The 16,900-nt window shown below is 46.1% G+C and overlaps 1 protein-coding gene across 2 annotated transcripts in view; it reads right to left on the bottom strand.

Annotated features, from left to right (window-relative positions):
* The window catches only part of XPO7 (exportin 7), a 62,762-nt gene that overhangs the window by 26,087 nt on the left and 19,775 nt on the right, over nt 1–16,900 (bottom strand). For both annotated transcript variants that reach the window (XM_063175402.1, XM_063175401.1), the window contains exons 6-15: nt 16,418–16,522; nt 15,120–15,285; nt 14,546–14,619; nt 13,387–13,506; nt 11,692–11,838; nt 9,923–10,095; nt 7,849–8,042; nt 5,855–5,960; nt 3,083–3,218; nt 1,293–1,366 (exon numbers count right to left, since the gene is read on the bottom strand). In XM_063175402.1, the coding sequence (XP_063031472.1) occupies nt 1,293–1,366; nt 3,083–3,218; nt 5,855–5,960; nt 7,849–8,042; nt 9,923–10,095; nt 11,692–11,838; nt 13,387–13,506; nt 14,546–14,619; nt 15,120–15,285; nt 16,418–16,522 (1,295 nt within the window). The remainder of the gene's footprint in view (nt 1–1,292; nt 1,367–3,082; nt 3,219–5,854; nt 5,961–7,848; nt 8,043–9,922; nt 10,096–11,691; nt 11,839–13,386; nt 13,507–14,545; nt 14,620–15,119; nt 15,286–16,417; nt 16,523–16,900) is intronic.

A 16,900-nucleotide genomic window follows, 5' to 3' on the forward strand; every position in this document is an offset into this window, starting at 1 on the left:
GCAGCACCTGGAATTCCGTGGGACTGGTTACACCTGGAATTCTGTGGGATCCCAGGTTACTGGTGGTATTTTGTGGGATTGGCTGCACTGGAATTTCTGGGATTGCCTACACCTGGAATTCTGTGGGGATTGGTTACAGCTGGAATTTCTGTGGGATTGGATGCACCTGGAATTTCTGGGATTGGATGCACCCTGGAATTCTGAGGGATTCCAGGCTCCTGGAATTCTGTGGGATCCCAGGTTACACCTGGAATTCTGTGGGATTGGCTGCATTTGGAATTTCTGGGATTGCCTCCACCTGGAATTCTGTGGGGACTGGTTACACCTGGAATTTCTAGGATTGGCTCCACACGGAATTCTGAGGGATTCCAGGCCCTTGAAACTCTGAGGGATTGGTTATACCTGGAATTTCTGGGATTGGCTACACCTGGAATTCTCTGGGATTCTGTGGGATTGGCTGCCCTTGGAATTCTGTGGGATTGGTTACATCTGGAATTTCTGGGATTGGATGCAACCTGGAATTCTGAGGGATTGCAGGCCCTTGAAATTCTGTGGGATTGGGTGCACCTGGAAATCTGTGGGATTGGGTTACATCTCAAATTTCTGGGATTGGCAGCACCTGGAATTCTGTGGGATCCCAGGCTACTGGTGGTATTTTGTGGGATTGGCTGCACTGGAATTTCTGGGATTGGACGCAACCTGGAATTCTGAGGGATTCCAGGCTCCTGGAATTCTGTGGGATCCTGGGTTACACCTGGAATTTCTGGGATTGGCTGCATCTGGAATTTCTGGGATTGGCAGCACCTAGAATTCTGTGGGATTCCAGGCCCTTGGAATTCTGTGGGATTGGTTACATCTGGCATTTCTGGGATTGGATGCAACCTGGAATTCTGAGGGATTCCAGGCCCTTGAAATTCTGTGGGATTGGTTACACTTGGAATTTCTGTGGGATTGGTCAGACCTGGGATTTCTGGGATTCCAGGCCCCTGGGATTCTCTGGGTTTGGTTACATCAGGAATCCTGTGTGATTCCCAGACTACACTTGGAATTCTGTGGGATTCCAGGCTCTTGAAATTCTGTGGGATTGGCTGCACTGGAATTTTCTCTGGGATTCCAGGCCTCTGAGGCCCTGTGGGAATTCCACACCTGGAATTTTTGTAGCATTTGGAAAAATCCCATCCTAAACTCCCCGAGCTCCCTAAACCCCCTCCCAAGGAGCAGCAGCAATCCCAGGATTTTGGGGTGAGGAATTCCAGAATTCCAGAATTCCAGGAATCCTGCAGGCCACTCACATCTTCCCGATGAACACGCTCAGCACCATGGTCTCATCGTTCAGCCCCAGCACCTCAGAGAGCCTCCGGTACAGCTGCCCAAAAAAAAAACATGGAAAAAAGAATTCCAAACTGCCAGGAAAACTGGGAATTCTCCCCCAAAAATCTGATTTTCAATCTCTGGAAAAAGGGATGTTGTGGGGTTTGCACATTGGGTTGATGGAATCTGTCATAATCCTGATTTTTTCATGATTTTTAATTTTTTTTTGTCCTAGCAGCATGGCTTGACACTAAAAAAGGAGGATTTGGGTTTTCCCAGGAAAATTCCCCTAAAAAATTTGGGATATAAATGTGGTGCACCTCCAAACCCAGCCAGGATTTGAGTGGATTTCTCTGGAATTCTCCCTGGGAAGGGATTTGACCCCAATCCAATTTCTCCTCTGGTACAGCTGCCCCAAAAAAACATGGAGAAAAAGAATTCCAAACTGCCAGGAAAACTGGGAATTCTCCCCCAAAAATCTGATTTTTAATCTCTGGAAAAAGGGATGTTGTGGGGTTTGCACATTGGGTTGATGGAATCTGTCATAATCCTGATTTTTTCATGATTTTTCCCTTTTTTTGTCCTAGCAGCATGGCTTGGCAGAAAGAAAGAGGATTTGGGTTTTCCCAGGAAAAATCCTTAAAAAAATTGGATTTAACTGTGCTCCACCTCCAAACCCAGCCAGGATTTGAGTGGATTTCTCTGGAATTCTCCCTGGGAAGGGATTTGACCCCAATCCAATTTCTCCTCCAGGAAGGAACAAATCCCAATCCCAGAGCAACATTCCCTTTTTTTAATTGGAAAAAATGGATTTTATACCCCAAAGCACAGCTACAAATCCCTTGGGATGAAGGAAATTCAGATTTATTGTAATTTTAATAGCAGGGAGAAACTCAGGAATAAAAAAATTGGGAAAAGCCAAATCCACATCTCTAATTGCCAATATTTTGATCCCAGATCAGTGTTTGGAAAGTAAAAATTTGGGAATGAATGAGGAAATCACAGGAATAGGATTTAATTCCAGGTAAAATGAGGAGAAATTATAGAAATGGGATTTAATTCTAAGAGCAATCATAATAAATGGGATTTAATTCTGGGAGAAATCATAGAAAAACTGATTTAATTCTGGGAGAAATCCCAGAAAATGGGATTTAACTCCAACTAAAATGAGGAGAAACCCCAGAAATGGGATTTAATTCCTGGAAGAATCACAGAAAATGGGATTCAATTTCAGGAGAAATCACAGAAAATTTTATTAAATTCCAGCTAAAATTAGGAGATATCCCAGAAATGGGATTTAATTCCTGGAAGAATCACAGAAAATGGGATTTAATTCTGGGAGAAATCCCAGAAAATGACGTTTAACTCCAGGTAAAATGAGGAGAAATCATAGAAATGGGATTAATTCCAGGAAGAAATCACAGAAAATGGGATTCAATTCTGAGAGAAATCCCAGAAAACGGGATTTAATTCCTGGAAGAATCCCAGAAAATTGAATTTAATTCTAGGAGAAATCCCAGAAAATGACATTTAATTCCAGGAAAAATTAGAAAAAATCCCAGGAATGGGATTTAATTCCAGGAAGAATCCCAGAAAGTGGGATTTAACTCCAGATCAAATGAGGAGAAATCCCAAAAACGGGATTTATTTTGAGGAGACACGCTGAGAACTGACAGAAAACAGGAGCGAACTGCAGCCAAAATGAGGAGAAGGGAACAACTGAGGGCTGGTTTTCAAGGGGAAAAGGGGAATTTTTGGGAATTCTGCCCACCTTGGAAGACTTCTGCACCTGGTCCCCGATGTAGATCTTGCGGAACTGCTCGAAGAAGCTGAGCATGGCCAGCTCCAGCTTCTCATTGCCCGCCTGCGCCAGGCGAGAGTCGGTCAGGTTCATCAGCTGCAGCACCCTGAGGGGAAAAGGGGAAAGGAAGGGGAAAATGGGGGAGAAAAAGGGGGGAAATGAGGGAGAAAAAGGGGGAAATGGGGGAGAAAAAGGGGGGAAATGGGGAAAGGAAAGGGGGGAAATGGGGGAAAGGAAAGGGGGGAAATGGGGGAGAGAAAAGGGGAAAAGGGGGAAAGAAAGGGGGGAAAGGAGAGGGGAGAAAGGAAAGGGGGAGAAGGAAAGGGGGAAAAGAAAGGGGGAAATGGGGGGGAAAAGGGGGGAAAAGGGGGAAAGGAAAGGGGGGAGAGAAAAGGGGGAAAGAAAGGGGGAAAGGAGAGGGGAGAAAGGAAAGGGGGGAAAGGGGGAGAAGGAAAGGGGGAAAAGGGGGAAAGGAAAGGGGAAAAGGGGGAAAGAAAGGGGGAAATGGGGGGGAAAAAGGGGGGAAATGGGGGAAAGGAAAGGGGGGAGAGAAAAGGGGAAAAGGGGGAAAGAAAGGGGGGAAATGGGGAGAAAAAGGGGAAAAGGGGGAAAGAAAGAGGGGAGAGAAAAGGGGGAAAGGAGAGGGGAGAAAGGAAAAGGGGAGAAGGAAAGGGGGAAAAGGGGGAAAGAAAGGGGAAAATGGGGGGGAAAAGGGGGGAAATGGGGGAAAGGAAAGGGGGGAGAGAAAAGGGGAAAAGGGGGAAAGAAAGGGGGAGAGGAGAGGGGGAGAAAGGAAAGGGAGAAAAGGGGGAAAGGAAAGAGTAAAGGGAAGGGGGAAAAGAGGGGGAAGGTAAAGAGGAAAAGGGGGGGAAGGGGGAAAAAGAAAAGGGAAAAGTAGGAGAGTAGGTGGGAAAGGAAAGGAGGAAGGAAAAGGGGAAAGAGTGGGAGAAAGGGAAAATGGAAAAGGAAAGGGAGGAAGGGGGAAAGGGGGGAAAGGAAGGGGGAAAAGGAAAGGGGGAAAGGAAAGGGGAAAAGGCAGAAAAGGAAAGGGGGAAGGAAAGAGGGAAAAGGAAATGGGGGAAAGGGGGGAAAAATGGGAGAGAAAAGGGGCGAAAGAAGAGGAAAACAGGGGAAAGTGGGAGAAAAGGTGGAGAAAAGCGGGGAAAGGGGGGGAAGAAATCGGGGGTAAAGGAGGAAAGAAATGGGGGGGAAGTGGGAGAAAAGGGGGAGGAAGAAATAAGGGGGGAAGACAAGGGGGAAAGAGGAGGGAAAAAAGAGGAAAACGGAGGAAAGTGGGAGAAAAATGGGGGGAAGGGGGGAAAAGAAATGGGAGAAGAAAAGAAATGTGGGGAAAAGTGGGAGAAAAGGAGAGAAAGATGGGGGAAAGATGGGAGGGAAAGAAGGAGGAAATGGGGGGAAAGTGGGACAAAAGGGGAGAAAAGGGAGGGAAAAGGGGGGAAGAAAAAATGGAGGAAGAAATGGGGGAAGAATGGGAGAAAAGGGGAAAAGAGGTGAAGGGGAAAAAGGGGCAGAAAAAGAGGGAAAAGGGGAAAAAGGGGAGAACGAGGAGAGGGGACAAGGAGGAATAAAGGGTTTTCTTTGTTAAAACCTCAATTTCCACTGGATTTCAATCCCAAAAATCCCGTTAATGCCATGATAAAATCTGAACTTTCCAAGCCAATATTCCCCAATAATTATTCCCAGTGGGAATAGTCCAAATAACTCCCAGTGCTTCCAAGCCAAATATTCCAAATAATTCTCAATATTTCCAAGCCTGATATTTCCAATAACTCCCAACATTTCCAAGTCCAATATTCCCACTGGGAATCAGCAGCAGCACCCAGCCCCCTCCATCCCTTTCCCGTTGGATTTCCCACTGGAATCAGAGCTGGAAAAATGGGAATAATGCTCTCCCAGCTTTCTGGGAGTGGGATTTGATGGAATATCCTGGGTGGGTTTTCCTGGAATTCCCAGGCGGACTATGATGGATGGATTTTGCTGGAATATCCTGGGTGGATTTTGCTGGGATATCCTGGATGGATTTTGCTGGAATTCCCAGATGGATTTTGCTGGAATATCCTGGGTGGGTTTAATGGAATATCCCAGGTGGATTTTGCTGGAATTCCTGGGTGGATTTTTCCGGGATATCCTGAGTGGATTTTGTTGGGATATCCCAGGTAGATTTTTCTGGAATATCCTGGGTGGGTTTGGCTGGAATATCCCAGGTAGATTTTGCTGGAATATCTCAGGTGATTTTTCTGGGATATCCTAGGTGGACTTAATGGAATATCTGGAATATCCCAGGTGGATTTCATGGAATACCCTGGGTGGGTTTAATGGAATATCCTGGGTGGATTTTGCTGGAATATCTGGAATTTCCTGGGTGGATTTTTCTGGAATATCCTGATGGATTTTGCTGGAATGCCTGGATGGATTTCCCTGGAATATCCCAGGTGGATTTTTGTGAGATATCCTGGATGGATTTTGCTGGAATATCTGGAACATCCTGGGTAGATTTTGCTAGAATTCCCAGGTGGATTTTGCTCGAATATTTCAGGGGATTTTGCTGGAATATCCTGGGTGGATTTTGCCGGAATTCCTGGATGGATTTTGCTGGAATTCCCAGGTGGATTTTGCTGGAATTCCTGGATGGATTTTGCTGGAATTCCCAGGTGGATTTTGCTGGAATTCCTGGATGGATTTCGCTGGAATATCCCAGTGGATTCCCCTGCAGCTCCCTACCTGCAGACCAGCTCTCCGTCCATGGCGTCCTGCTCGTCCGTGCTGGCGAAGGAGACGCGGCCGCCGATGACGGCACCGATGATGTACACCAGCCACGTCAGCCGCCCTGGGGACACACAGGGGACACTGTCAGGGGTGCCACCCGCCCTGGGCACACATAGCGGCCACCCCACGGCAAAAGAAATCCCAAATAAATTCATTTTTCCCAAAATAAATCTACTTTTTCCCTCAGAAAAGTCACGGTTGTAGTGGTCATAGGGTAAGGAACGTCATTCTGCCCTGGGGACACCAGGGGACACTGCCAGGGGTGGCACCCGCCCAGGGCACCCACAGCGGCCACCCCACGGCAAAAGAAATCACAAATAAATCCACTTTCCCCTAAATAAATCTGTTTTTCCCTCAGAAAAGTCACGGTTGTAGTGGCCACAGGATGAGGAACCTCATTCTGCCCTGGGGACACTGCCAGGGGTGCCACCTGCCCTGGGCACACACAGTGGCCACCCCATGGCAAAAAAAAAAAACCCAAATAAATCCATTTTCCCCCAAATAAATCTGTTTTTCCCCTTGGGGAAATCACAGTTTTAGTGGCTGCAAGGTGAGGGACCTCATTCTGCCCTGGGGACACTGTCAGGGGTGCCACCCACCCAGGGCACCCACAGCGGCCACCCCACGGCAAAAGAAATCACAAATAAATCCATTTTTCCCAAAATAAATCCATTTTTTCCCCTTGAGAAAGTCCTGGTTTTAGTGGCCTTAGGGTGAGGAACCTCATTCTGCCCTGAGGACACCAGGGGACACTGTCAGGGGTGCCACCCGCCCTGGGCACACATAGCGGCCACCCCATGGCAAAAGAAATCCCAAATAAATCCATTTTTCCCAAAATAAATCCATTTTTTCCCTCAGAAAAGTCATGGTTGTAGTGGTCATAGGGTGAGGAACCTCATTCTGCCCTGGGGACACTGTCAGGGGTGCCACCCACCCAGGGCACCCACAGCGGCCACCCCACGGCAAAAGAAATCACAAATAAATCCATTTTTTCCCAAATAAATCTGTTTTTTCCCTTGGAAAAGTCCCGGATCTGTGGGGTGGGATGGGATGGGCAGCACTGGATGGAGAACCCCTCCCAAGGAGCAACTACACCATAGGGAGGGATGCACAGAGGGATGCCTCTCCTCTGCAGGGATTTCCCAGGCCAGTTCCTCTGGGAAGGAGCCCCCATTCCCAGTCCAGGCTGACCTTCCTGCACGGCCAGGTCCGTGGGGCTGGTGGTGCCCCTGATGGGATGGGATCCACAGGATTTGGGATCCATGGGACAGGATTTGCGATGGGATTGGGATCCATGGGATGGGATTTGCGGTGGAGATCCATGGGATGGGATCAGGATCCGTGAGATGGAATCCATAGAATTCATTAGATAGGATCTGGATCCATGGGATGGGATTTATGACAGGATTGGGATGGATGGGATGGGATTGAAATGCATGGGACGAGATGGGATGGGCAACACTGAATAGGGAACCCCTCCCAAGGAGCAACCACGCCATCCCTCCCCACTCTGCAGAGATTTCCCAGGCCAGTTCCCTTGGGAAGGAGCCCCCATTCCCTGTCCAGGCTGACCTTCCTGCACGGCCAGGTCCATGGGGCTGGTGGTGCCACTGATGGGATGGGATCCACAGGATTTGGGATCCATGGGACGGGATTTGCGATGGGATTGGGATCCATGGGATGGGATTTGGGATGGCATTGGGATCCGTGGGATGGGATCCATTGGATGAGATTTGGATCCATGGGATGGGATTTATGATAGGATTGGGATTGATGGGATGGGATACAGATCTGTGGGGTGGGATGGGATGGGCAGCACTGGATAGGAAACCCTGCTCAAGGAGCAACCACACCATAGGGAGGGAGGCACAGAGGGATGCCTCTCCTCTGCAGGGATTTCCCAGGCCAGTTCCCTTGGGAAGGAGCCCCCATTCCCTGTCCAGGCTGACCTTCCTGCACGGCCAGGTCCATGGGGCTGGCGCTGGCGCTCTGCAGCAGCTCCTGGTAGGACTGGGCGGCCTGGTCGAAGAGCTGCACCAGCAGCGCGCACGTCTTCTCGTACTCGCAGCGCCCGATGGTGGACAGCTGGTCCAGCTGCTGCTGCACCAGCCCCGTGTCCTCCAGAGGGTCCTCCAGGCCATCCCTGCAGAAAGCACGTGGAAAATGGGGCAGGGAACTCCCAGGAGCAGCAGATCCCTGGTTTCACTGACAGGAGATGCGGGTTGGAATTCACACAACCGTGGAATGGTTTGGTTTTCCCCACAGGATTTGGGTGGGAAAAGGTTTCAAGCACCTTCCATTGGACAACGTCTTTAGTGGCCTGCTTGCCAAATGTTGGGAGCAAATTCCCAGTGCTTCCAAAGAGAAGGAAAACAATGCAGGGAGTTGTGATTTGTGTTGTTTGACTCAAGTTTTTCCCACAGAATTTGGGTGGCAAGGGGTTTCAAGCACTTTCCATTGGACAACATCTTTAATGGTCTGCTTGCCAAATTAACCAGGAATTTCTTAGTGCATTCCCAATGCTTCCAGAAGGAAAAAAAGAATGAAATCAAAGCAGAGAGTTACATTTTTTGTTGTTTGATTCAAGATTTTCCCACAGAATTTGGACTGGAAGGATTTAAAGATCAGTTCGTTTTATCTTCCACTTGCCTTGAACAGCGGAGCTGCCAAATTAATCAGAAATTTCAGGGAATACTGTTTGGAGCAAATTCCCAGTGCTTCCAGAGAGAAAACAGAAGGAAAACAAAGCAGGGAGTTACAGTTTGTGTTGTTTGATTAAAGGCTTTCCCTCAGAATTTGGAAAGGAAAAGGTTTCAAGCATCTTCCATTGGACAACATCTTTAAAGGCCTGCTTGCCAAATTAACCAGGAATTTCAGAGCATGTTGTTGTGAGTAAATTCCCAGTGCTTCCAGAAGGAAAAAAAGAATGAAAACAAAGTAGGGAGTTACAATTTGTGTTGTTGGATTTAAGTTTTTTGCCACAGAATTTGGACTGGAAAGTTTTAAAGCTCAGTTCCTTCCACCGACCTTTAATGGCCTGGGTGCTAAATTAATCAGGAATTTCAGAGCACATTGTTGGGAGCAAATTCCCAGTGCTTCCACAGGGGAAAAGAGAATGAAAACAAAGCAGGGAGTGTGATTTGTGTTGTTTGACTTGAGTTTTTCCCACAGAATTTGGGCTGCAAGGGTTTAAAGCCCAGCTGCACCTTGCACTGGCCTGGTTGCCAAATTACCCAGGAATTTCAGGGCACTGTTGGGAGCTAATTCCCAGTGCTTGCAGAGGGAAAAAAGAAGGAAAACAAAGCAGGGAGTTATGATTTGTGTTGTTTAAGTTTTTCCCACAGAATTTGGGCTGGAAGGATTCAAAGCTCAGTTCCTTCCACCTTCCACTTGCCTTTAATGGCCTGGGTGCTAAATTAACCAGGAATTTCAGAGCACATTGTTGGGAGCAAATTCCCCGTGCTTCCAGAGGGAAAAGAGAAGGAAAACAAAGCAGGGAGTTGTGATTTCTGTTGTTTGACTCAAGTTTTCCCCAGAGAATTTGGGCTGGAAGAGGTTTCAAGCACCTTCCACTGGACATCTTTAATGGCCTGGTTGCCAAATGAACCAGGAATTTCAGGGCACACTATTGGTAGGAAATTCCCAGTGCTTCCAGAAAGAAAAAAGAAGGAAAACAAAGCAGGGAGTTATAATTTGTGTAGTTTAAGTTTTTCCCACAGAATCTGGGCTGGAAGTGTTTAAAGCCCCGCTGCACCTTCCACTGGCCAGACTGCCAAATTAACCAGGAATTTCAGGGCACTGTTGGGAGCAAATTCCCAGTGCTTCCAGAGGGAAAAGAGAACGAAAGCAAAGCAGAGAGTTGTGATTTGTGTTGGAAAGAGCTTAAATCCCAGCCCATCCTGCCCCGTGCCGTGGGCAGGGCCACCTCAGCCATGTCCTCTCCAGGGGGAACACCGCCACTCTTCCCAGCCCTCCCAGCCCCAGGAGCATCAGCAGAAGCCTCCAGGTGTGGGGTGGCCTCACCTGAGGATGATGTGCACGGATTCCAGGCGGGAGGTGATGTAGGCTTTGGTCACCTCGGGCGTGTAGGTCTCCAGCATGTGCGGCTCCGTGGCCTTCACGTAGGGCACGGACGCGGCCAGGCGCTGCCACAGGCTCAGCAGGTAGTGCACACTGTTGGGGGCAAATTCCCAGTGCTTCCACAGGGAAAAGAGAAGGAAAACAAAGCAAGGAGTTATGATTTGTAACAAAGCAAGGAGTTATGATTTGTGTTGTTTGACTCGAGTTTTTCCCCACAGAATTTGTCCTGGAAGGTGTTTAATGCTCAGCTCGCTGCACTTTCCATTGGCCCGGTGGCCAAATTAGCCTGGAATTTCAGAGCACACTGCTGGGAGAAAATTCCCAGTGCTTCCACAAGGAAAACAGAAGGAAAACAAAGCAAGGAGTTCAATTTGTGTTGTTTGACTCAGGTTTTTCCCACAGAATTTGTCCTGGAAGCTTTTTAACGCTCAGTTTGCTGCACTTTCCATTGAACTGCTGACCAAATTAACTAGGAACTTCAGATCACACTGCTGGGAGCTAATTCCCAGTGCTTCTGGAGGGGAAAAAAGAAGGACAACAAAACAGGGAGTTATGATTTCTGTTGTTTGACTTGAGTTTTTCCCACAGAATTTGAGCTGGAAGTTGTTTAATGCTCAGCTCGCTGCAACTTCCACTGGCCTTTAATGGCCTGGTAGCTAACTTAACCAGGACAGGAATTTCAGAGCAAATTGTTAGGAATAAATTCCCAGTGGTTCCAGAGGGAAAAGGGAAGGAAAACAAACCAGGAACATATGATTTGTGCTGTTTGATTTAATTTTTTCCCACAGAATTTGGGTTGCAAGTTCAGCTTATTGCACTTTCAACTGGCCTTTAATGCCCTGGTTGCCAAATAACCCAGGAATTTCAGGGCACACTGTTGGGAGTAAATTCCCAGTGCTTCTGGAGGGAAAATGGAAGGAAAACAAAGCAGGGAGTTATGATTTGTATTGTTTGACTTGAGTTTTTCCCACAGAATTTGGGTTGGAAGGGGTTTAAAGCTCAGCTCGCTGCACCTTGCACTGGCCTACTTGCTAAATTAACGATGAATTTCAGAGCACACTGTTGGTAGTAAATTCCCAGTTTTTCCAGAGGAAAAAGGGAAGGAAAACAAAGCAGGGAGTTATGATTTTTGTTGTTTGACTAAGGTTTTTCCCACAGAATTTAGGTTGGAAGTGGTTTAAAGCTCAGCTTGTTGCACCTTGCACTGGCCAAATGAACCAGGAATTTCAGGGCACACATTGATCAGTCGTTCCCAGCACTCAGGAAACACTGGGAGATAATCCCAAATTCCCAGGACATGCAGCTGAACCCCAGCCCTTCCCCAGCTCCCACACTCTGCACAGCCTGAGCTGCTTCCCAGGAATTCCCATTCCACAAACAAAGGAATTTGTTTTTTAAACCTTCCCCCGTGGTTGTGAGCTGTACACACAGCTGGAAAGCTCAGTGGAAACATCCATGATATTCCAATTCCTCCCAATCCCCCTGAGTGCATTGCAACAGTGAAGTGAGACAGAATCCTAAAAATAAACCTTATTTAACACGTTTTTTTTTTTTTTATTCCCTGCTATGATATGGAAAAGCCTCTGGAGGCATGGCAACAACTCTGCCTTCCCACATGGATTCCATTCAGGATTTCAGAGGATGATCCAGGCAGGATTTCTGTAAAAATTCCCTGTTTTCCAGGGAATGCAGGGGCCAGGGGAGGGCTGTACCTGCAGGCTGGTGACGGTGAAGTTGGCGATGAGCCGGATCACCTCGGGGTAGTTCTCCACCTTCACCAGTTCTCCCAGTTGGTAATTGCTTTTCAACCGGGCCAGCAGCCGGCAGAACTCGTGGTAATTGTTGGGGTCTGATAAACTCTGAGGGGACAAAAAGAGGAGGGGGACTCAGGAGCCGCTCTGCTGTCCCCTGCCAGAGGCTGGGATGGACCCTCATGGAATCAGAGAGAGCTGCAACAACAAAAACAAGCTCCCAACAAATGCCGCCCTGCCCAGTCAGCAATTGGCACATTTCCTGGTTTTTGGGCACTTCCAGGGATACTTCCAGTCCTTAAACACACTTCCAATGGAGAACTGTTCCTACAGGAGCAGCTCTGCTGTCCCCTGCCAGAGACTCAGATTATCATGGAATCAGAGAGAGCTGCAACAATAAAACCAAGCTCTCAACAAATCCCACTCTGCCCAGTCAGCAATTGCCAATTTTCCTGTTTTTTGGGCACTTCCAGGGATGCTTCCAGTCCTTAAATACCCTTCCAATGGAGAATTGTTCTTAAAGGATGAGTTTTGCATTCCCCTGCCAGAGACTCAGATTATCATGGAATCAGAGATAGCTCCGACAACAAAACCAAGCTCTCAACAAATCCCACTCAGCAATCGCCAATTTTCCTGTTTTTTGGGCACTTCCAGGGATGCTTCCAGTCCTTAAATACCCTTCCAATGGAGAAATTGTTCTTACAGGATGAGTTCTGCTGTCCCCTGCCAGAGACTCAGATCATCATGGAATTGGAGACAGCTCCAATTCCATGACTGGAACAAGCCCAAGCTCCTAACAAATCCCACTCTGCCCATTAAACCAGGTCACCAATTGCCACATTTCCTGGGTTTTGGGCATTTCCAGGGATGCTTCCAGTCCTTAAATACCCTTCCAATGGAGCACTGTTCTTTCAGGATGAGTTCTGCTGTTCCCTGCCAGAGGCTCAGAGCATCACGAAATCAGAGAACAAGTCCAAGCTCCCAACAAATCCCACTCTGCCCAGTCAGCAATCGCCACATTTCCTATTTTTTGGGAGGGTTCCAGTCCTTAAACACTCTTCCAATGGAGAATTGCTCCTACAGGAGCAGCTCTGCTGTCCCCTGCCAGAGACTCAGATTATCATGGAATCAGAGAGAGCTGCAACAACAAAACCAAGCTCTCAACAAATCCCACTCTGCCCAGTCCTCAATTGCCAATTTTCCTGGTTTTTAGGCACTTCCAGGGATACTTCCAGTCCTCAAATACTCTTCCAACTGAGAAATTGCTCCTACAGGAGCAGCTCTGCTGTCCCCTGCCAGAGACTCAGATCATCATGAAATCAGAGAACAAGTCCAAGCTCCCAGCAAAACTCACTCTGCCCATTAAACCAAGTCAGCAATTGGCACATTTCCTGGTTTTTGGGCATTTCCAGGGATGCTTCCAGTCCTTAAATACCCTTCCAATGGAGAAATTGTTCTTATGTCCACCATGAACCTTCCTTGGTGGTGGAATGGCAGGAGAAGGGAAGAGCAGGACAACACTGCACTTCGCCAAGTGGGACGTGAAAAAGGATTTTTTCCAAGAAATTTTTTCCATGAAATTCATGAAAATGCTATTTTTGGGATGAAACGTGCTGGAGAGGATGCACAGACTCAGTTTTCCCCTGGAATACTCACCTGGGGGTTTTCCAGTATCCGTTTCACTCCATCCACCAGGTGAGATAAGAACTTTGCCCTCTCGGCGTTGTTGAAGAGGGAGCGGCGCACGGAGGCGATCTGCACCAAGCAGGATAAAACCTGCCAGGACACAGAAAAACAGGAATAAGCACAAAAACAGGGGTGAAAACAAGGAAATGAAGAAATTTTCCCCTCATGACATGAGCAGGGATTGAGGTTCGGTGCTCCTTTAGGGACCAAACAATTCTGTCTCCTCAGAAATCGCAGCGCCCAAAGCAACAGCTCCATCCCAAAAATCACAGAATTATGGAATTCCTGAGGTTGGAAAAGCCCTCCAAGGTGAGAATCCAACCTTTGATCCCCACCTTGGCACCCAGCCCAGAGCTTTGAGTCCAGGTTTTCCCTGGACATCTCCAGGGATGGAGATTCCAATGGAATAATTTCAGATTTCCATTCAAAAAAAGGATTCTCACACCTCAAACCTCTCCTGAGATTTGATTCTCACACCTCAAACCTCTCCTTTTAAGGCTTGAAATTCAGAATTAGCCATTAACTCTCCACCAGAATAAGTGTAGTCTCCTTGGAAAAATTCTTTCTGAAGGCCCTTCCCTCTCAGCCTTGTTTTCACTGAGCTTTAAGTATGGGAAATATTTATCAGATAAATGCCTGAAAGGCCTTTTAAAATTATTTTTCCAGAAGAAACAATCAACTTTTTATTTTTCTAGAAGAAATAATTCAACTTTTTCCAGAAGAAATAATTCAACTTTTTATTTTTCCAGAATAAAAATTTTCCAACTTTTAGCTCAGTTGTGTCTTCATCCCAATGGACATGGCCTCGTTTGGAAGGGTGGAAGGAGAAATTCCAAACCTGGAATCCCAGGTTTGCTCCCTTATTCCTGTTGTGGTTTTAGGACTTTGTTTGGGAATAACAGGAGTTGCTCCCTCAAGGGGATGAGCAAACAGGAGATTCCAAGCTGTGTGAGGAGAAAGGAGGTTGGAATTCCAGCAAAAAAAAGTGGTTTTAGGGAAAATCCAACCTTGGAGATGCTTCAAAACTCTCAGCAGCATTTGGACGCCTCAGCACAACCTGGGGTATCTGAATCCCCAGGGAATCTCCCAGAGGAATCCTAAAATAAAGGAAAATTAACCCTGGACTTACCAGAGGAGAAAATGAAGGAGGGATGGAATGATAAAGATCAAAAAACAACTGAAGGGTCGAAGAATCCAAGAATGCTGCAAGAGAAAAGAGGATTTTACCTCCATTTACAGCTTCCCACAGGTCTAATCCTTATTTTACCACCCGTGGCACATGGATTTGTCACACCAAAGCACCACAACCCCAAGAAAAATTCTCCCAGGATTTTGTATTTTTAAGGCTAAATGCTTTTCCTAGAAATTGAGTCACCCACAGGCACTTGGAACTGGGAGAAAATGACAGGGAAGTATTTTAAGAACACAATCTGTGCCTGTCAAATGCCTGCTGGGAACAGCAGGATGTGGTAAAAAGGTGCCAAGTTATTCAAGTTATTCCCTATTTTTCTTTTTAGATCCATTTTTCCTGGTTTTTGGAACAAGAGGTGAAAGACTGAAGAGAAAAGAGGTTTTAAACGCAACATAAAATCCCCTAGGAATCAATCAGGTGGGGTTTAGGGCTGAGTTCAACCCCTGGCTTGGCAAAGTTGGGTTTATTTATAAAAACCCAAAGGCTGGGAGCATTTTCCAGGTGGGATCACCTGATCTCCAACTGGTTGGGATCTGCACAGTGCAAAGATCATCCGAGGACTCGTCCGTGGAGGTGCCGATGAAGTCGAAGTTCAGGCAGTTGTGGGTGAGCTTGAGGAGCTGCATCAGCAGCCCGTGCTGGCTCTCATCGTTCAGGTTCAGGTTCTTCCCAGAAGCCTGAGGAAAACGTGGAATTAAGGCAGAGAAAAAGGAAAAAAAATATAAAAAAATTCAAGCAGCAGCTGAATTTAGGCAGGATTTTATTTGTGGGACGAGCAGCAGGGGTGGTTTTATAGGTAGCGAGGCATAAATAAAAGACATAAAAATAAATAAATATATTCTGGCATAAATGAAATCCCAGAGTTTTTCCATATCAGGGATAACAGGCAGCATTCCCATGTTCCTCCCTGAACTACACAGGGATGAGGATTGAGGGATCCAGGAGATCATGGAATTCTTTTCTGTCTGACAGGAATCCTGTGCTCCCCTCCCAAAGAAATGAGGAAAACTGGGATAAAACTGGGACAAGGATTTATTTGTCAAAGATATTTAAAATAGAAACCCAAATTCTCCTTTTTTCCTGATGCTTTAAGCCAGGGAATTTTAACCCCAGGCTCAGGATCCAGGGATTTATTTGCAGCTGGAATTGTAGAGAAGGTTTTGATTTCTGGGCTTATTTTCTGTGCATTACCTAGAAATATATTTACCTAAATAAAAATAAAAATATTTTATATAAATATATATTATATATAAATATATATAATGTATGTAATATTATACACATATGTATATATACCTATGTATATATAAATATATATTATATGCATGTATATTATGTAAATATACATAACATGTAAATATGTATATGTATAAATAAAATCTATTTAATATGTATTATTTTTAAAAAATCGATTTATTAATATCAATTTCTTTAGGAAGAACTTCCTTATTTAATCCATTTTTTCCTTGAGAAACAACAGGGAACCTTAACCCCAGGCTCAGGATCCAGGGAATTATTTGCAGCTGGAATTGTAGAGAAGAGTTTGATTTCTCTATTTTCTACTTATTATTTAATTAAAAAATTAATATTTAAAATATTTAATATTTCCTATTTAAATAAAGTCTATTAAATATTAATAATTTAAATAAAACCCATTTATTAATATAGATTTCTTCACAAATAAAACTTCCTTAATTAATCCATTTTTTTCCTTGAAGAACAACCCAAAACCGGATTTTTTGAGGAAGGAATTTCATCCCAACATTCCACTTCCCCCAAAAAAAAAAAACCTTCCCAAACTTTCCTTACCTGTTTCAGTAAACTGCAGGACAGGGTGAAAATATCAAATAAAGAGGAATCTCGGAAGGAAGAGGCGATTTTCCTGTGCTTGGTCAGGGGGTGGGTGGTGTCCGCCTGCAGGGGAGAGAAATTGGGCTCAGAGCTGCTGGGGTCACACCAGGAAAAGCAGGAAAAGCAGCAGGAATCCCAGGAAAAGCAGCAGGAATCCCAGGAAATCCAGCAGGAATCCCAGGAAATCCAGCAGGAATCCCAGGAAATCCAGATTTCCCTCCCCAGAACCAGTGGGATATAATTCCCCAGCTTTTCCATGGAAAAATCCACATTTCTGTCACAAAGCTGGGCTGGGTTTATTCCCAATTCCTTCAATCTTTGCCCAAAATTTGGTTTTATTTGGGATTTTAGGAATGGGAATTCCCAGTTCCAAAGGGTTCAATCCCTCCTGGAGCTGCTGGGTACACAGGGATGAAGAACAGCAATTAAAATTATCCAGGT

The sequence above is a fragment of the Melospiza melodia genome, chromosome 23, assembly GCF_035770615.1.
Source record: "Melospiza melodia melodia isolate bMelMel2 chromosome 23, bMelMel2.pri, whole genome shotgun sequence".
NCBI classification, from domain to species: domain Eukaryota; kingdom Metazoa; phylum Chordata; class Aves; order Passeriformes; family Passerellidae; genus Melospiza; species Melospiza melodia.